Raw genomic sequence first — 20,952 nt, 5'->3', positions numbered from 1 at the left:
CTGTTCAATTAATAGTCAGTGATTTAATTGGTCTATGCCACTCATTTTCTTGCAGTCACATTTCTTTTTAATGTAGGAACATATAATATAAATGATCCTTTCTAAACAACTGCTTATTTATAGTCTGCTTCGATTCCCACCCCCCACAGTGACCATTGCACTCAGGCCTTGGCTAACTGACAACACCATCCTGCTGAAGCGGAGGGTCATGAGTACAAGTCCGTCTCCAACAACTTGAGCACAAAATCTGGGCCCAACCTCTCACTGCAGTACTGAGGGAATGCTGCATGACCAGAAGTGTCTTCTTTCAGATGAGATGTTAAACCAAAGACCCAGCTGTTCCTTTTTCTATTCATTCAGGGGACATTGGCGTCTCTGGCTGGCCAGCATTTATTGCCAATTCCTAGTTGCCCTTGAAAAGGTGTTGGTGAGCTGGCCTCTTGAATTGCTGGAGTCCATGTGTTGTGGGTTGACCCAGTATGCCATTAAGGAGGGAATTCCAGGATTTTGATCCAGCAACTGTGAAGAAATGGTGATCTATTTCTAAATCAGGATGGTGAGTGGCTTGGAGGGGAACTTGCAAATAGTGGTGTTCCTACTTTTCTGCTGCCCTTGACCTTCTGGATGGAAGTGGTCATGGGGTTGGAAGGTGCTGTCTAAGGATCTTTGGTGAATTGCTGCAGTAGATGGTACACATACACACTGCTGCTGCTGAGCATCGGTGGTGGAGGGAGTAGATGTATGTGGATGTAGTACCAATCAAGTGGGCTACTTTGTCCTGGATGTTGTCAAGCTTCCCAAGTGTTGTTGGAGCTGTGCCCATCCAGGCAAGTGGGAAGTATTCCATTAACAAGTGGGGAATGTTCCCTGACCTGCTATTGTAGCCACTGTGTATGTGGCGAGTCCAGTTGAGTTTCTGGTCAATGGTAACCCCAAGGATGTTGATCATGCGGGATTCAATTCAATGTCAAGAGGTAGTGGTTAGAGTGTCTTTTATTGATCATGGTCATTGCATGGCATTTGTGTGACATGAATGTTCCTTGCCACTTGTCAGCCCAAGCCTGGATATTGTCCAGATCTTGTTACATTTGAACATGGACTGCTTCAGTATCTGAGGAGTTGTGAATGATGCTGAATATTGTGTAATTAGCGAACATCCCCACTTCTGACTTTATGACGAAAGGAAGATCATTGACAAAGCAGCTGAAAATGGTTGGGCCTCGGACACTACCCTGAGGGACTCCTGCAGATTCCTGGAGCTGAGATGACTGACCCTCCACAACTACAACCATCATTCCATGTGCCAGGTATGAGTCCAACCAGTGGAGAGTTTGCCTCCTAATACATATTGATTCCAGTTTTGCTAAGGCTCCTCGACATCAAGGGCTGTCACTCTCATCTCACCCCTGGAATTCAGCTCTTTTGTCCATGTTTGAACCAAGCTGCAGTGAGGTCAGGAGCTGAGTGACCCTGGCAAAACCCAAACTGGGTGTCACTGAGGAGGTTATTGCTGAACAGGTGTTGCTGACAGAACTGTTGATGACCCCTTCCATTACTTTACTGATGACTGAGAGAAGACTGATGGAGCAGTAATTGGCCAGGTTAGATTTCGCCTCCTTTTTGTGTACAGGACATACCTGGGCAATTTTCCACATTGTTGGGTATGTGCCAGTGCTACTAGAGGAACTTGGTTAGGAGAGCCACAAGTTCTGGAGCATAAGTCTTTGGCACTATTGCTGGAATGTTGTCAGGGCCTTTGCAGTATCCATTGCCTGCAACTATTTCTTGATATCACGTGGAGTGAATCAAATTGGCTAGAGACTGGCATCTGAGATGCTGGGGATCACTGGAGGAGGCCAAGATGGATCATCTACTCAGCACTGCTGGCTGACGATTGCTGAGAATGCTTCAGCCTTATCTTTTGTATTGATGTGTTGGGCTCCTCCATCACCAAGGATGGGGACACTTATGAAGCCTCCTTCTCCAGTGGGTTGTTTAATTGTCCACCACCATTCACAACTTGCCCATGTTTAACCTGAAGCCATGAGACCTCATGAGATCCAGAGTCGATGTTGAGGAATACCAGGGTAACTCCCTGTAAACCACTGTGCCACCTCCTCTGCTGGATCTGTCCTACCAGGGTGGCATATCCAGGGATGTTAATGATGGTGTCTGGGTGTTATCTGTAATGTATGATTTCGAGAGAATGACTACGTCGGGTTTGACTGGTCTGTCAGACAGTTCATAGAGGCTGTAGAGTCATCGAGGTTTAAAGGATGGAAACAGGCCCTTCAGCCCAACTTGTCCATGCTGCCCTTTTTCTTAGAAATCACGAAACTAGTCCCAACTGCTCGTGTTTGACCCATATCCCTCTATACCCATCTTATCCATGTAACTGTCTAAATGTTTTTAAAAGAGAAAATTGTACCTGCCTCTACTACTACCTCTGGCAGCTTGACACAACCGTTCTTGATATCATGTGGAGTCGAGTTCTCCCAATTTTGGTACTAGCCCCCAAATGTTAGTAAGGAGGACTTTGCAGAGTTGTTTGCTTTGCCTTTTCCAGTGCCCAGGTCAACGCGAGGTGGCCGGTCCTGTTTCCTTTCTTGTTGATACTTCGTAGTGATCGATAGAACTGAGTGGCTTCCTAGACCATTCCAGAGGACGGTTGAGAGTCAACCACCTTGCTGTGGCTCTGGAGTCACATGTAGGCCCGATCAGGTAAGGATGGCAGATTTCCTCCCCTAAAGGACATTAGTGAAGCAGATGGGTTTTTCTGACAATTGAAATTGTTTCATGGTCATCAGTAGGCTCTTAATTCCAGATATTTTTATTGAATTCAAATTCCATCAGCTGCCATGGCAGGATTTGAGCCTGGGTCCCCAGAACATCAGCTGAGTTTCTGGATGAATAGCCTAGCGATAAGGGGAGAGGAATTCTCCCAATGCCCTGGCCAATATTTTTCCATCTACCAACATCACCAATGATAGGTTTTTGGTTACGATCACATTGCTGATTGTTGATGTCTTGTTATCTGAAAACTGGCTGCTGCATTTTCACTGTTTAACAATGACTATATTACAAAAAATACTTCAATGGCTTTGGGATGCTGAGGTCATTAAATAGCAATACAAATGCAAGCCTTTCTTCATTGTCAGTGCAAACAAAAGCATTTCTGGTGCACATCAGGTAAAACAGCCATATTGTCACAGGTGGTTTCTATTAATCATGATGTGGATGTGCCGACGTTGGACTGGGGTAAACACAGTAAAAAGTCTGACAACACCAGGTTTCAGTCCAACCGATTTATGTGATAGTAAACTCACAAGCTTTCGGGTTAGCCCCTTCGTTAGGTGAATGCTCCATTCAGGGGCTAACCCGAAAGCTAGTGAGTTTACTATCAAATAAATCGGTTGGACTGAAACCTGGTGTTGTCAGACTTTTTACGGTTTCTATTAATGACAGACAATATGGAATAGGGTTATCTCAGATATGCTTCACAAAAACAGACCACTTGGCCCAACTAGTCCATGCCAGTGTTTATGTTACGCTCAAGTCTCTTCTTATTTAAACCCAAAGTAACCCTTTATTTCCATCTTCCTGGTTGCTTGTCCAGCCTCTCCTTAAACGTATTTAGGCTAGTCTCTTCAACCACGCTCTGTGGTAGTAGGTTCCACATTTTCATCAATTGCTGGATAAGACTTTTGATTTAAATTCCTGATTTGATTTCTGGTGACATTGATTTTTCAGTTAGTTTCGTCTCTGATCGTATAGTATCAGAAGATATCTTCAGGGGACTACAATATTGTTAAATTGATTGTGCTGTAGCTCTAAGGACATTGGCCTGCCTGCCTTCTCCCAAAATTGTTATACGCTTTGTCAGTAGGAGCTATGATCTACAGGGTAGAAGGGTATTAGATGGATGTTTTGGAAAAGAATAAATGCATTAACATGACAATAGAGGATAGAATATAGGGCCACTTAGCACACTTGTACCATCTTTGTGTGACATTATCCAGGGCAAGGCAGCCAGGTTGGCTGACATCCTATCCATTACCTTAAACCTTTATTCCCTCTGCCATGATGCACAGCAGCAGCAGTGTGTCCCATCTACAAAATGCATAGCAGCAATTTGCCAAGGTTCCTTCAACAGCAGCTTCCAGTGACCTCTAACACTGAGAAGAGCAATGGCAGCGGACACATGGGAAACACCACCACCTGAAAGTTTCCCTCCAAGTCACTCACCATCCTGATTTGGGAACACCTCTCAAAATTTATAGAGTCACTTCAGTGCAGAAGGAGGCCATTCGGCCTTTCGAGTCCGCATCAACTTCCCGGCAGATTATCCCATCCAGGCCCTATTCCCATAGTTTCACTTACTTGCTTTGCTCATCTCCCTAACCTGCACATCTTGGGACATTTAGGGCAATTTAGCCTGGCCAATCTACATAAACTGCCCATCTTTGGACTGTGGGAGGAAAGCAAAGCACCTGGAGGAAACCCACGCAGAAACAGAGAGAATGTGCAAACTCCACACAGAGAGTGACCCAAGGCTGGAATTGACCCCAGGTCACTGGCATTGAGAGGCAGCAGTGCTAACCACTGGTTCTTCACTATCCTAAAACCCCTGTCCCAACAGCACGGTGGGTGGATCTAAACGTGACAGACTGTATGGTGAAAATACTTCCAGAATGACAGGAAGGTCTAAGGTTATGGCCCAGGTATTGAAAGGCTAAAAAGGGGAATTAGGTAGATAGGACTCCAAAATGGAACAGGGATCAACAGAAAAATAGGGAGGAAAACAAAGCCTTGAAGTTTGGGAGGGTGGGTGAGGGAGCGCGGGCGCAGGAGGGAGGGCAAGGACGCAAGGGAGGGCCCAAGGGGGCGCGGGGTGTGAGAGAGTGGGGCATGGGCGCAAGAGACCGGGGCGCGGGCTCTAAGTCTGTAGATTTGCTGGATCTTTTCTGGGGCGCTTAAAGTTGGTGTGTTAATTCTTCCAATGTAGCACCTAAGTAAGCCAAATAATCTGCTACAGCACTCAGAGATCGTGCAAACTTGTTTGTATCCAAAAGAGAAAATGCTGGAAAATCTCAGCAGGTCTGGCAGCATCTGTAAGGAGAAAAAAGAGCTGATGTTTCGAGTCCAGATGACCCTTTGTCAAAGCAAAAAGACATAGAAAGTGGGAGATATTTATACTGCAGGTTGAGGGAATGAAAGGTGAGTCATAACCACATAACCAGCAGGGGAATAGGCTGCTAATGGTCATGGAGAGAATAAAGGGTGTGAATGACCAAACAGCAGAGAAGCTGAAATCAGAGGGTAAGCTGTGTCAGATGTAGATGCAGGGGTAGGTGGGAGAGAGATAAAATTTATAAGGGGGAAAGGGGAAGCAGAGGGGGAGAAAATGTAAAGAAAGGGGGGATAAAGTAGGGGGAAAGAGTGAAGAAAAATGAAAGAAGACAATAAAGAAATAAAAGGTAAAGAACAGTAAAAAATTTAATAAAATGAAAACAAAGAGGTCGGGGCGGGGGGAGCGGTAGAACTAATCATCTGAAATTGTTGAATTCGATGTTGAGACCGCGCCGTTCTCAAGGTCCCGTTCCTCCAATCTGCGTTGAGCTTCACTGGAATATTGCAGCAGGCCAAGGACAGACATGTGGGCATGGGACAGGGTCCTGTGTTAAAATGGCAAGCAATGGGGAGGTCAGGGTCCTGACTGCGCACAGACTGAAGGTGCTCCGCAAAATGATCACTCAGTTTACGCTTAGTCTCGCTGATATAGACGATGCAACAGACCAAATTGAAACAGATGCAAGTGAAACGCTGCTTAACAAGAAATGAGTGTTTTGGACCTTGGATGGTAAGCATGGAAAAGCTGAAGGGGCAGATGATACACCCTCTGTGGTTGCATAGGAAGGTGCCATGAGTGATTTTAAAGATAAAGCTTATTTATTAGTAACAGGTAAGGCTTTCATTAACACTGCAATGAAGTTGCTGTGAAATTCCCTTAGTCGCCACACTCTGGCACCTGTTCGGGTCAATGCAGCTAACCAGCATGTCTTTCAGACTGTGGGAGGAAACTGCAGCACATGGAAGAAACCCACACAGACAAGGGGAGAACATGCAAACTCCACAAAGACAGTGACCCAAGCTGGGAATCAAACCTAGGTCTCTGGCACTGCGAGGCAACAATGCTAACCACTGTGCCACCATGCCACCCAACCCATTTATGATGGGAGAATTGTTGGGTATAGTGGACTAGGTTATCCCAGAGGGAACGGTCTCTGTGGAATACTGACAGGGAGTGATGGGAAGATGTGTTTGGTGATGGCATCACGCTGGAGTTGGCGAAAATGGCAGAGGATTATCTTTGCATGCAGAGGCTGGTGGGATGAAATGCGAGAACAAGGAGGACTCTATTCTTGTTCTGGAAGGGAGGGGAGGGGCGGGAGGGGAGGGGCAGGGGTGCGGTGGTGAGGGTTTTGGCACGGGTGACAGACCGCACACTGTTGAGGGCCCTGTCGAAAAACTGTAGGTGGGAACCCTTGGTTGAGGAAAAAGGAGCACATATTAGAAGCAACACTTCGGAAAATGGCATAATCGGAACAAATGAGACAGAGGCAAGGCAGCTGAGCGTAAGGGATAGAATCCTTACAGGATGTGGGGTGGGAAGAGCTGTAGTCCAGATAGCTATGGAAATCAGTGGGCTTCTTATGGGTATTGGTAGATAGTCTATGGCTGGAAATGGAGATAGAAAGGTCAAGGAAGGGAAGGGAAGATGGACCAGGTGAAGGTGATGGAGGGGTGGAAACTGGAAGCGAAGTTGATGAATTTTTCGAGGTCTGGATGAGAGCATGAAGTGGCACCAAAATAGTCATCGATATATTGGTAAAGGAGTTGTGGAATGGGACGTGGGTAGGCTTGGAACGAGGAATGTTCCATATATCCTATTAAAAAGACAAGTGTAGCTAGGAGCCATGCAGGTATCCATTGCTACTCCTTTGATTTGGAGAAAGTGGGATGAATTAAAGAAGAAGTTGTTGAGAAATAGAACAAATTCAGCCAGGCGGAAGAGAATGGTGGTAGATGGGAATTGTTCAGGCTTCTTTTCAAGAAAGTGAAGAGCTCTCAAGCCGTCCTGTTGTGGGACGGAGGTGTACAGAGATTGCACATTCGTGGCGAATAGGAGGCGGTTAGGATCTGGTTTCTGTAGTCATGATGGCAGCAATCTGAATCTACAGAGCAGCCAGCCAAGATTTCACCACTTCAGCCTGAGTTTTCACTGCAACACTTACGTACTGGATGGTTTCAGCTTGAGCTGCAAAGGAAGTTGAGAATTCGGCCAGCACGTGAGGCTAGTCATCCATTTGTAAGAATTTGATGTTTGAGGCTTTACTGAGTTTCACCACTTCTAAGGCCATTAAACTCCATCCTGCACTGTATTGAAGACTTCAGTGCTAATATTGACAGCGGTGCTGTATTGACAGTGAAAATTCTCAGTTCCTACTGCCTTCTCAGTGTCTGTCTCAGAGATTTTGTATGTTATTGTTTAGAAAGTCAGGCAGTGAAGGATAGAATTAGAGCCAATCTTTACATACTTCTATAAACTTTTACTTACAGCGATTTACGCTATTTATAGGTGAAATAAATCTCCAATAAATGCCCACTGCCTGTAACAATTGAAAACAATTAATCTACAATTATAATCCTGGCCTACTGTGAATTGAGGACCTCTTTTCTCCTGTCCATTTCCTGCAGGAAGGTTTCCAGTGGGGCAACAAAGTCATTGGAAGATGCTGCCTCTGTGCTATTCCACCGTTTTCACTCTTCTTTCTGCTCAGAATGTCTTCCACAAACAATTCCAGCAGCCGGAATGGATTTGACCTTTAAGAGGTGCAGGCTAGCTTTCAATGGTGTTAGCCTTGTGTGAACCTGCGCTTCCAGCTGAAGCATGTAACCACTCAGCAGTGCTTGGGTTTATTGCTAGGATGCAAACAGCAATCTCAAAATAGCAGGCAGTCCAATGTTTGCACACTGCCTATATTGAACAAAGAGGTCCATCAGCAATCATTTCTCTCCCTATTTCTGACTCTGATCCAATATTTCCCCCAATTATTTAAGCTTGTTAGCACTTGCCTTAAAAAAAGCAGAGAGAGGAATGTCACTCAGAAGTGTCCATTGTTAAGTAATTTCTAGATTCAGGTGTCTTCCCTTTGCCAGAATGTGTGAAGGCACTGTACAAATGTTAATAAGTAAGTACTAAGAATATAAGAGAGAATGAGTTGGAGTTGTAACCTTGGTAAAGGGATACTTAACTATTCCAATGTCATGAGGAATGCACCATTGAAAATAGAACGTACACAAGATAATATCGGTGACAGGAAATATTAGTTTCATCGATACCAAAGTTTTGATTCTGATCGAGAGTAACTAAGCTTGTGAGATTCACACTGCAGCCAGATGAGCTGATTTTCATTAGTGACCAACTCCGCAGTTATAGTGAGTTTATTAAAGAGAATTTTCCATTATAGAAATAGTTACCCCGAAAACAGCAGTAAAGAAAATGAGTCCCACTCAAGACGTATTTCACCTCGCCTTCCTTGAGCTTAACTCAGTTCAACATTATCACATCACAAAAGTTATCACATCAAAAAGGGGATTTCAGGATGCCAGGGTAATATTCCTTTTTCCTCTAGCCCTATCCCTGTATAATCTGAATGACTGACCTGTGAATGATGCATCTGCTCTGTAGATAATCCAATGCCAAGGCCAGCTCACAAATATAATGTTTCACTGTTTCCTCCTTAAAATGAACATTCTGTTGCAGATGATAGCGAAGGTCTCCACCCAGAAGGAGGTCCACCACCATGAACATATCCTCCTCATCCTGAAATGAATACCTGAAATACAGGAGGGAACTGAGATTATTGATAAGCTTTACAGTACCAGTTATCTTCAAAATCATGTTGGAGACGTAGGCATACTGGTATTGTCACTGGACTACTTATCCAAAGACTCAGGGTAATGGTCTGGGGACCCAGGTTCGAATCCCACTATGGCAGATGGCGAAATTTGAATTGAATAAAAATCTGGAATTAAAAGTTAACGATGACCATGAAACCATTGTTGATACTAATGCCCTTGGGGAAGGAAATCTGCAATTTTTACCTGGTCTGGCTTATGTTACTTCAGACCCTCAGCAATGTGGTTGACTCTTAACACTCATCCGAAATGGCCTAGCATTTCAAGGGCAATAAATGCTAGTCCATCCAGACTAAACAAATTTTGAAAAAGAGTGCTTTGAACTGTCTTGGTCTCCATATTATCAAAACGATGAAAAAGAAAACAGGGGAGGTGCAAAAAAAATTTACAAGAATAATACTGGAACTCAGATGTTATAGGTATCAGGAAAGATTGAACAGGCTGGAGCATATTCCTTTGAAAAAAAACTGCTGGGTGACCTGCTAGAAATCTTGAAGATAACGAGAGTGTGATAAAGTAAAGGCTGAGAAAATATTTCCAGTTGTGGGGAATATAAGACTAAGTGCCATTAAAATAACATAGGCACTACTAAACCCAACAGAGAACACTGAAAAAAAGCATTTGACCCAGAAGAGTGGTGAGAATGGCAAACTGGCTGCTATAGGTAGCTGTTGAGACGACAGCAAAAATGCATTTAAGTCAGTGTTAAACAAATACAAAGAAGAAGAAAGGAAGTTATGATGAAGAGTTGTGACAGGAGGTATAGAGTCAAATAGCCTGCTTCTGTATTGTAAATCTATTATAATACCTATTATATCCAAAGTTGATTATCTTCTTGAAACAGATTCAACTCAATGTTACAGTAATTAAACTAATGAGCCATTTGGCCCAGTTTGAGATGGGCAAGACAATTATATCAAGATCAGGCTGAGCTTTGATCAATCCATGTTCCCTTTTGGCTTTACAATGCAAGGCTCAGCTTCAAAGTAATTATCTGGTTGTGAAGCACTTGGGACATAACGTGGATGTTAGAAATTATTGTAGAAATGCAAATTCTGTCATTGCCTTTGTACAGGGTGACTTTAGAAACTCCCCAAAGATTCTAAACAAAAAGAAATTAGTACCATTTGGACAAATGATGGTTAAAGCTCCTTTACATTTTGAAACTTAACAATTTGATCTAGGGCAGATTTTTAGTTCAATTTATGTTGTCTTATTGATAGCAAGTCAGGATTTCTTAAAAAGGATCAATTCCCACTAACACACACCACCTTCTTAAATGGTGATTAGGATGTTTTGGCAGAATACCAGATTGAATAATTGTGCATGCGTATCTTGTTGGATGGTTTCCTGAACAGACTGTCAGAATCGTCTGGCAGAACGCTTCATTGCTAGAACTTTCATGTAAGCACCAAGACCTAGTTGCTGGTGTTGAGCAGGGTACTCCCTGTCAGAATGTACACCTGATGTGTGCCACCATCCACAGCAGCTGAAGGTGGGCAAGAGACATACTCATTGTGGAGTATGCCTTTGCAAAAGCAGCCTTGGGGGGAATACAGTGGTATTATCCAGAGTAGTTCCGTGACGCAGAACTCTTGCGTTCTCAGGGATGCACACTGAGACAAATATCAGTAGCTGCCAGAGGATCCTTAACTCTGTAAAAGAAACCTTTGGTCTGCCTAAAACCTGCTGATCTTCCAGTGCAAAGAATTATCTTCGACCTAGTGGTAAAGACTGGCACATTCCGAGGTCTAGGACTACATGCCGAGGGACACCTCACACTTGGGGCAGCTGCTGTCAAGGCACAATGGGGAAAGGCTATTGTGCAAGGCCTTTCAGCCAAGGTACACGGAGGGGCCGGTAACTGGGTAAAACTCCTTTGACTCTGTGCTTGACCCTGTATGTACTGAAGCACCTCAGAGTGCTTCATGATTGTGTATATAGTTTGAATGTACTGTCCTCTCTGTAACAAAACATTGAAATGTTTGTAATGTTCTCATTACTGAGTTAAAGCACCTGAGTGCATCTTGATCTCTGTGAATGTGAAATATCATTGCACTTGCCAGTTCTGAAAACTTAAGATATTTTATAATGTTTCTCTCAGATATTTTATGAATAAAGCATATGTTTGCAAATAAAACATTATGATGTGGTGCAATGGGAAAAGGTTGCTGTCAAAGATCTTTCAGCCACAATGCACCAAAAGGTGGAGAATTGTATAGAACCCCTCAGACTTTAGACTCACATTGAATGTACACAGTGAATATTCCACGTATCACAATTGTATTGAAGAGAGCAAGAGGATCTGTGAAGAAAACTTGAATATCTTTGCACTCCAGACCCACAGCAGTGAAATGGCTCATCAAGCCACTCAGTTGTGTTCAACTGCTACAAATGGAACAGAAAGAAATACAACCAGATAGGCATCTCAGCATCAACCGAGGCAGGGGAAATGACAACGGCAAACTCAGCCCTATCAAGTATCTCTGACTAACATCTGGGAGTTGTGCCAAAATTGGAACAGCTGTCTCATAGACTAGTCAAGCAACAGTCTGATACAGTCACATACAAAATCATGCCTGTTAGACACCACAATCACCGTCCTATCTCATTGGCAGGACACACCCAGCAGAGGTGGCGTGCAGTCAGCAGGGAGTTCCTTAGAATACCCTCAATAGTGACTCTGGATCCCATGAACTCTCATGGCACTGGGTCAAACATTTACATAAAACTTCCTGTTGAACACCATCTATCATCCTCCCTTCAGCTGATGATTCAGTACTCCTCCATGTTGAACACCACTTGGACAAAGCACTGAGGGTGGCAAGGGCGCATAATGCACTCTGGTGAGGGATTTCACCAAGAGTGACTCAGTAGCATCACCACAGAATTAGCAGGCCGAATCCTAAACAGCCTAGCTGTAGGACTGGGACTATAGCAGGAGGTGACAGAAGGAACCAATGAGGGAAAAACATACTCGATCTGAGCCTCACCAACTGGTCAGCCACAAATACGCCATGACAGTATCAGTAGGTGTGGCCACCAGACAGTCCTTGTGCAGACAAAGCCCTGTCCTCACATTGAGGATAGCCTCCATCGTATTGTGTGGCAATACCATCGTGCTAAATGGAATAGATTTCAAACTGATCTGGTGACTCAAAATTGGGCATCCACGAGGCACTATGAGTATCAGCAACAGCCATAATCTGTAATCTCACGTCTAGCATATCCCCCCACTCTACCAACAGCTGGAGAATCAACGCTGGTTCATGAGTGCAGGGGGCACGCCAAGAACAATACCAGGCATGCCTAAAAATGAGACCGCAACCTGGTGACGCTACCAACAGCACTACTTGCATGCCAAACAGCACAACCAGCAAGTATTAGTAAATTGCTAAATGGTCCCACAACCAACAGATTAGACCTAGACTCTGCAGTCATGAACAGTGGCGGATAATTAAACAACTCACTCGAGGAGAAGACTCCACAAAAATCCCCATCCTCAATGATAAAGAAGCCCAGAACATCAGTGCAAAAGATAAGATTGAAGTATTCGCAATAATCTTCAGCCAGATGTGTCAAGTGTACGATCCATTTTAGCCTCCTTCAAAAGGTCCCTAGGATGCCAGTCTTCAGCCAATTTGATTCACTCCACTGAAAGGCAATGGACCCTGATAACATTCCAGCAGGACAAATCCAACTCAGCTAATTTCTGTCCCATCAATCTATCTCGAACGTCAACAAAGTGATAAAAGGATCATCGACAGCACTATCCAAGTGGCACTTACTCAGCAATTATCTGCCAGTGTTCTGACAGTGTCACTCAGCTCCTGATCTCATTACAGCCTTAGTTCAAACCTGGACAAAAGATGTGAATGCCAGCTGTTTCATCAATGGTCTTTCTTCCAACATAAGGTCAAAATTGGGGATGCTCACAGATGACTGCACAATGTTTAGTATCATTTGTGACTTCTCAGAGACTGAAGCAGTTCATGTCCAAAAGCAGCAACTCCTGGACAATATCCAGGCTTGGGCTGACAAGTGGCAATTAACATATGCACCACATAAGTGCCAGGCAATGGTAATTTCCAACAAGGGGAGATTTAACCATTACTCTTTGACATCCAATGGCATTACCATCACCTAATTCTGCACTAACATCCTGGGGGTTGCCATTTATCCAAATCTGGACTAGCCATATAAATCCTATGTCTATTAGAAAGGCCAAAGGCAGGGAATCTTGTGACAAGTAACTTAACTCTTGACTCCCCAAAGTCTATCCATCTCTAAAAGTTACAAGTCTAGTCACCCTATTATAAACTAGAAAGAGTGCAGGAAAAAATTACTAGGTTGCTACCAGGACTTGATGGTTTGAGCTACAAGGAGAAACTGGATAGACTGGAAGTTTTTTCCCTGGAGTGTAGGAAGCTGAGGGATGATCTTATAGAGGACTATAGATCAGCTAGATAGTCAAGATCTTTTCCCAAAAATAGGGGAGTCTAAAAGTAGAAGGCATAGTTTTAAGGTGAGAGCGGAGAGATACAAAAGGGTCCAGGGGGGACAATTTTTTCACACAGAGGGTACTAAACATCTGGAACAAGCTGCCAGGGGCAGTAGTAGAGGCTGGTACAATTTTGTCTTTTAAAAAGCATTTAGATAGTTACATGGGTAAGATGGGTATAGAGGGGTATGGGCCAAATGCGGGCAATTGAGACTCATTTAGGGGCTTAAAAAAAGGGTGGTATGGACAAGTTGGACCAAAGAGTCTGTTTCCATGCTGTAAACTTGTAATACAACTGTAATGGAATACTCTTCACTTGCCTGGATGAGTGTAGCTCCAGCAACACAGCATGAAGGTCAATACACTCCAGGACAAAGCAGCCTACTTGATTGCTATCCCTTCCACAAACGTTCAATCCATCCAAAATCAAAAAAGAATGTATCATCTACAGATGCACTGCATGAACTCACCAAGATTCCTTCAGTAGCATGTTTCAAACATGTAACCACCACCATCTAGAAAGACAAGGGCAGCAGATGCCTAGGAACACTACCATCTGAATTTTCCACTCCAAGCATCTCGTCACCCTGTCTTGGGAATATAACTCTGTCCCTTAACTGTCGTTGGGTCAAATCCTGGAACTCCCTCCCTAACAGTACTGCCGGTGTACCTACACCTCTGGGACTGCAGCGGTTCAATGCAGCAGCTCACTACCACCTTTTCAAGGGCAACTAGGAATGGGTAATAAATAGTGGTCCAGCCTGTGATGCTCATATCCCATAAATAAATTAAAACTCTGTGATGGTCATTTTGAAATGTTTGTAAGGTTCTTTCAGATATCTTAGAAGATAATTTTTGCAACAATAAGAAAAATGACATTGGTGTGCATGTTGGATCAACTTTAAAACATTGATAATTCTTTGAACGTATACCATAACAGTTTGTACCCGAGGATTAGAATGGGTTATCCTTCAATACTCAGCTGGACAGACAATTCAGGTCATAGGGGCCCCTAAACTGCAGCAGGAGGGACAATTAATTCACGATAAGCTTGACAGGCAGCTCAGAAAACAATCCTCGTTACATGGTAGTGAGATGTCTGAGGTCAGCCTTTTCCTCCTATCAGGATATACAAGGGTGAGATATTCTGATTCACCTGCACATTATCAGAACAAAAGAGCAATAGCTTGAATAAAGCACAGACTTTATCCGATGTTAATTGCTGCACTTTGACTAAGTGCCTATTTGATTAGTGGCTTCTGTTGGAAAATGTTTGCATTTGGATATCAAATGAGAACAGCACTGCATTCAACTGCAACTTCTCTCATGGTTACGAACAAAGAACAGAACAGTACAGGAACAGGCCCGTCGGCTCTCCAAGCCTGTGCCAATCACGTCGTCCTAGCTAGTTCTCCATCTGTTCATAAGTCTACACAGATAAGTCTTAAACGTTGCTCAACCACCCCACTTGGCCGTGCATTCCAGGCTCCCACCATCTTCTGTGTAAAAAACTTCCCCCTAGCATCTCCAAGGAATTTTATTCCCTTATCTTGAACTTGTGCCTCCTTATAATTGTACAGGAACAGGCGCTTCAGCCCTCCAAGTCTGTGCCAATCATGTTGTCCTAGTGACTGTCACACCAGCTTTAAATAGGGAATATGAGGCTCCCAGATTGGGCTAATTAGGACTCAATCAGATTTGTTCAACCAAATAACTGAAATCAAACTAACTTAGGGACAACTCAAAGAGAGCAGCTTCCAAAAAGGAGGGAGACCACCAAAACAAAAGTCAAAGTGAAAGGAAATTTAAAACATCAAATTAGAATGTGATTAAAGGGGTCAATAATACACTCCAGTCCCTGCGGTGCCTAGCGGGCATGGAAGGCATCAATTGTGTCGTCAGACACCGCATGTTCCCTTTCCAGGAACACCCAGCTGCAAATATAGCTGTGTAGAGGGGCAGACAGTTAGGTTGGACGATCCCCTCGATCGCATGGGATCCCCTGCTGCATGGACCTGTTGATGGTTCGCCTTGCCACGTCCAGGAGCAGGTTCACAAGGAGGTTCTTCTCCGTAAATCAGGAGCATGGGACTGAAGTGCAAATAAAACATCAATACAAGGTTTTTTTAGAAAACTAAAAAAGTTATGCAGCCTACAATGTATAATGTAGACACAGTGGGGGAGGGGGAAAATCGCTCCGTAGTGGGACCTCTGCCATCCACAGCAACAAGGCCCGTCAAGGTGTATCCAGGCAATGAACAAGAACACCATAGTAGAAAGTATGCAGCAGCAGCCCGTACAGGAAATGCCTCTGCATAGAGGCAAAGGGCATGGAGGGCATTCAAACAGTGGGGCATGTGACCCAGGAGGGGAGCAGTCTAGGTTTAGGGCCAATGTGAAATTCCATCCGAGCAGGGGTATGCTCAGGCAGGATCTCACCACATAGTTGTGCCTCCAGGACAATGTGTGCCCTCGGGTCCAATTACGGCCATCCTAAGGTCTTGGATGGTTTTGGCCACCTCCACTCGCTCAGTGAGCTCACCCAGCCCACTCCTCTGCCGCCCAACATGTCCCCGATCCTGGTCAGCCCAGTGCCCATGGCCCTCCTCTCTGCTAGACACCTGAAGTTATAAGGTTAGAGCAGTGGATTCTTGAGCAGCTGCTCTCGTATGATAGCTGCTACTCCTGATGGGGGAGAGCTGTGGCGCGAAGCCACTGTGTTCCAGACTTTGAGAAGGTCTTGGTAAAAGACAGGCAACGCCTGCAAGGAGGTCCGAAGACTCCCCAAATTTATGTACAGTAGCAGCACATCACAATTCAGGCCATGTACCTGGCAGAAGAAATATGTTGCTAGGGCACACCATCATGGATGAGGCTCAATGTAAAGATATCTCTGCAGGATCTGGAGGTGGAAGGTCGTCACCTGGTGCAAAGGCACATCAGCCCATTTCACTCTCCTCAAGCAGGAGATACAAAACCTTAGCAGGAACCCATTGCAGTCTGTTCTCCCAGAAGAACCGGACGATGGTTCTCTGGATGTTTGTGACAAAGTCAGGGGGAGGGGTCACAGTGAACAGCATGAAGGCAATCAGCTTGTTTATGATGAGAACTTGCGCCCCTGGACACCATTTGGAGCAGTCTTGTCTAATGATTCAGGCGAGTGGTGGCTTTGGTCTCCAGCGCCTGCCAGATCGCCACCCAGGATTCCTCAGCCAGGCAAAGATGGACTCCCAAGTAAAGGAGGTTGGTCTTCTCCAAGTGAAAGGCCTGAACTCCTCTAGAAGGGAGTCCACCTGCTATGGACCAACCACGAGTCTGGAGTACTTGGCCCAGTTGATCCTGGCAGAGGACGCGGTGGAGTGCACGGCCTGGCATTCTCGCATCCTCTGCAGGTCAGTCAGGTCCATGAATATGAGGAGCACATCCTCGGTGTAAGCCGACAGGACCACCTCAACGCCCAGCCCGCGCACAGTCAAACCCAACAACCTCCTCCACAAGAGGCATAGAATCGGCTCCATGCAAATCAAATACCGTTGGTGGACAAGGAGGAACCCTTCTGCACTCCTCTCCCAAAGCGAAGGGGCACCATCAGAGACCCGTTAGGTTTAATGAGACACTCTGCAGCAGAATACAGCAATCCCGATCTGGGCAACAAAGTGCATCCAGAGCCCGAATGCCCGCAGAGTTCCGAGCAGAAACTTGTGATCCACCCTGTTGAATGCCTTCTCCTGGTCAAGGAATAGGAAGGTGCTCGACAGACCAGCCCTCTGGGAATGGTGGATCAGGCCCCAGATTTGACGAGGGTTGTCACGTATTGAACAGCCCAGGACCGTGAAGGACTGGTCAGGGTGGATCATGTGGTCCAGCACGGAGCCAAGGCATGTTGCCTACAAAATTCCATGTTGAGGAGAGAGACTGGGTACCAGTTCTTAAGTTGGTGGAGATCCCCCTTCTTAGGCACCAGGGTGATGACTAGCAGTCTAGGTTTAGGGCCAAAGTGAAATTCCATCCAAACAGGGGTATGCTCAGGCAGGATCCTCCGCACAGTTGCACCTCCAGGACAATGTGTGCCTTCGGGTCCAATTACAACTGTCCTAAAGTCTTGGATGGTTTTGGCCGCATGCTGGATGGCCACCCCCGCTTGCTCAGCGAGCTCATCTAGAGCACGGCACCTGTACACAGAAGCCAATGGGATGCCAGATGCATATGCCCTTGAAATTTAAAGGTGAGGACTCTGTCAGGGAGTTCATACTCTAGCAGGCCAACCTCAGCTGCCTGACTGAAGTCATCACACTGCATTTCAGTCATTCCACATTCATGCAAGGAAGAAAATGGTTTGAACTTTCCTTCTGCTTGGTCATCTGCAAGGGGATTGAAGTCTTTCTTGTACAGGGCATCACTGAGTGCACACCAGGAATACTGTGTGCAATTTTTGTCTCCATATCGATGGAAGGATATACCTCTATCAGAAGCTTTAGAGCGAAGCTTCGTTAGCTTAGTTCCTACGGTGAAAGGGTTATTCTGTGATGACTGACTGAATAAAGGGACCTAGAATTTTTTATTCATTCGTGCATTCCTGGCATCACTGGTTGGCCAGCATTCATTGTCCATCCCTTGTTACCCGAGGGCAGTTGGGAGTCAACCACATTGCTGTGGCTCTGGTGTCACATGTAGTAAAAAAGTCTCATAACACCAGATTAAAGTCCAGCAGGTTTATTTGGTAACAAAACCCACCAGCTTTTGGAGCACTGCTCCTTCATCAGGCGAGTGGGATTTCAGTTCACAAACAGGGCATACAAACCTGTTGGACTTTAATCTGGTGTTGTGAGACTTCTTACTGTGTTTACCCCAGCCCAACGCCGGCATCTCCACATCATGGTCACATGTAGGCCAGAGGTAAACACTGCAGATTTCCTTTCCTAGAGGACTTTAGTGAACAAGATGGGTTTTTCTGACAATTGACAATGGCTTCATGGTCATCAGTAGATTCTTAGGTCCAGATTTTTTTTTAAAAATGGAGTTCAAATTCCACTATCTGCCGTGGTGGGATTCGAACCAGGGCCCCCAGAACATTCGCTAAGTTTCTGGATTACTGCCATGAGACCAAAGCCTCCCAGAATTTAGGAAAATGAGAAATGATCTCATTGAAGCATATAAGATTCTAAAGGAGCTTGACAGGTTAGAGAGGGGTTGTTTCCCCTGGCTGGGGAATCTAGAACAAGGAAGCACAGCGTCAGGATAAGGGATCACCCATTTAGGACTGAGATGAGAAGAAATCACTTCACTGAAAACTTTGGAATTCTCTACCCTAGAGGGTTGTGGACGCTCAGTCGTTTACTGCATTTAAGATTGGGATAGATAGATCTCTCAGGGGATGATGGGATAAGGGGAGGGGGTGGGAATGTGAAGTTGAAGCCGATATCAACCATGATCATATTAAATATCTGAGCAGGTTTGAGGGGCCGAATCATCTACTCCTGTTCCCATTTCTTATGTTTTTGTTTTCTTATATTCTTGATATTCTTATATTTCTTATTCTGATATTTCTTATATTCTTGATATTTTCAGTCAAGTTGCCCATCACCTGTTGACGTGATATATGATAGGCAATGCATCAAAAAGCTTCTTTTTAATACTTCTTGCAAACTTGATTCACTAAACAGGGACTGATCCCTGTGTTCTTGAAATAATACAAATCCATGCCCGTCCCCATAACGTCATGTATTTAGCCTGTTAATCCCTTGACACTAAGGGGCAATTTATAGTGGCTAATCCACCTAACTCGCACACCTTTGGACTGTGGGAGGAAACTGGAGCACCCAAGGAAACCCATGCAGACACGGGGAGAAACATGCAAACTCCACACAGACAGTGACCCAAGGTTGGGATTGAACCTGGGTCTGTGGTCCTGTGAGGCTAACCATTGGGCCAGCTTGCCAACATCCAAGTTATTAATCTTTCACTTACATTGCTCTGCAAGCCCTATGCCACCAATCAATGGATGGTCTATTCTATTCTTATGTCGCTTGATGGTGAACTCAAAGTATTTCATTTCAAACATAAAGAACTGGTTCATTGAGCTGTTATGCTGTGGAGTGAGAATGTGGGGTCCTAACGTCTTGTATTTTACAAGTAACAGACGCACGTAACCAAAGAGCATGGAAGGAGAATTTGGGTGATTAATGTTGTTTCTTTCACATCCTACGTATACATAAGGTCTCTTTTACTGATTTCCTAATCTCCTGAGGGGAAGCTATATAAAATTCCTCCACATCTCTAAAGATACTTAGGAAAAGCTTTCCTACGCTTAGTCATTTATTGTTATCACTTCAGTTAGCTTCCATAGGTGATACTTTCACAGTCACAACAGCAAAGTAGCAATGATGTTCATCATCACTGTCAACATGGATCCATGTGATTTTCAATTCTATTCCAGAACTTTATCCAGGTCTTTCTGAACAGCTGGTCCATTGCGACAATATTACCTGGCTTTACTGGCAATCTGTTTCAAACACTCACGAAAAACACATTTTCTCTAATCCACAGCTTTATTTTACATTATGAGAAACAAAAATACTGGAAGCATTGGTAATTTAGGTCTTAAATATATTGGTTAAGAGACAATCTGACCAGCCTTCATCTCATTTGGCACAATCTTAAAATCATTGCAGAAGGTCTAGTCACTCATGAAAATTGTAGCTTCTTGTAATTAAATTAATTAACTCAGCTACTGAGATGAAGTTTGGCAATCGAATACAAGAACTTGGCACAGCACCATTGCTGCAGATCTAGCTGCAAAGCAGAATAAATTCTTTAGCCTGTTTGCTACTAAGGGCATTGCCACAGTGAAGGAACCACAGTTCACAAAGGAGGTTGAATGCCTTGTTAAGAGGAAAAAGGAAGCGTATGTATAAGGTTGAAAAAGCAAGGTTCAGTTGGCTCACTTGAAGATTACAAGGTAGCTAGGAATGAGTTAAAGAAAGGGCTTAGTAGAGCCCTTAGGAGGGGGCATGAGAAGTCCTTGGTGGGTCGGATAAAGGAAAACCCAAGGCTTTTTACTTTTATGTGAGAAATAAAAGAATAAGCAGGGTGAGGTTAGGGCCAGTCAAGGAGAGTAATGGAAACTTGTGCATGGAATCAGAAGAGATAAGTGAGGCATTGAATTAATACTTTTCTTCAGTGTTTACTAAGGAGAGGGGCCATGTTTTTGAGGATGAGTGTGTGATGCAGGCTGATAGGGTGGAGAAGGTAGATGTTCTGAGGGAAGATGTATTAGTAATTTTGAAAAACTTGAGGGTCTAAGTCCCCTGGGCCAGATGGGATACATCCTAGGATACTTTGGGAGGCAAGGGATGAGATTGCGGAGCCTCTAGCTTTGATCTTTGGGTCCTCACTGTCCACAGAGATTGTGCCAGAGGACTGGAGAGTGGCGAATGTTGTTCCTCTCTTCAAGAAAGGAAATAGGAATG

At 44.5% G+C, this 20,952-nt stretch overlaps 1 protein-coding gene across 1 annotated transcript in view; it reads right to left on the bottom strand.

Annotated features, from left to right (window-relative positions):
* LOC145351562 (serine/threonine-protein kinase 32A-like) overlaps positions 1-20,952 on the bottom strand; it is a 241,343-nt gene that overhangs the window by 123,697 nt on the left and 96,694 nt on the right. Inside the window, exon 4 of the mRNA XM_080201156.1 lies at positions 8,727-8,900. Within this exon, the coding sequence (XP_080057282.1) occupies positions 8,727-8,900 (174 nt within the window). The remainder of the gene's footprint in view (positions 1-8,726; positions 8,901-20,952) is intronic.

Source organism: Carcharhinus amblyrhynchos, chromosome 13 (genome assembly GCF_965287045.1).
Source record: "Carcharhinus amblyrhynchos chromosome 13, sCarAmb.v2.hapA, whole genome shotgun sequence".
Classification (NCBI taxonomy): Eukaryota; Metazoa; Chordata; class Chondrichthyes; order Carcharhiniformes; family Carcharhinidae; genus Carcharhinus; species Carcharhinus amblyrhynchos.
The sequence above is the reverse complement of the archived record's forward strand: the minus strand, read 5'-3'. Positions and strand labels throughout refer to the sequence as shown.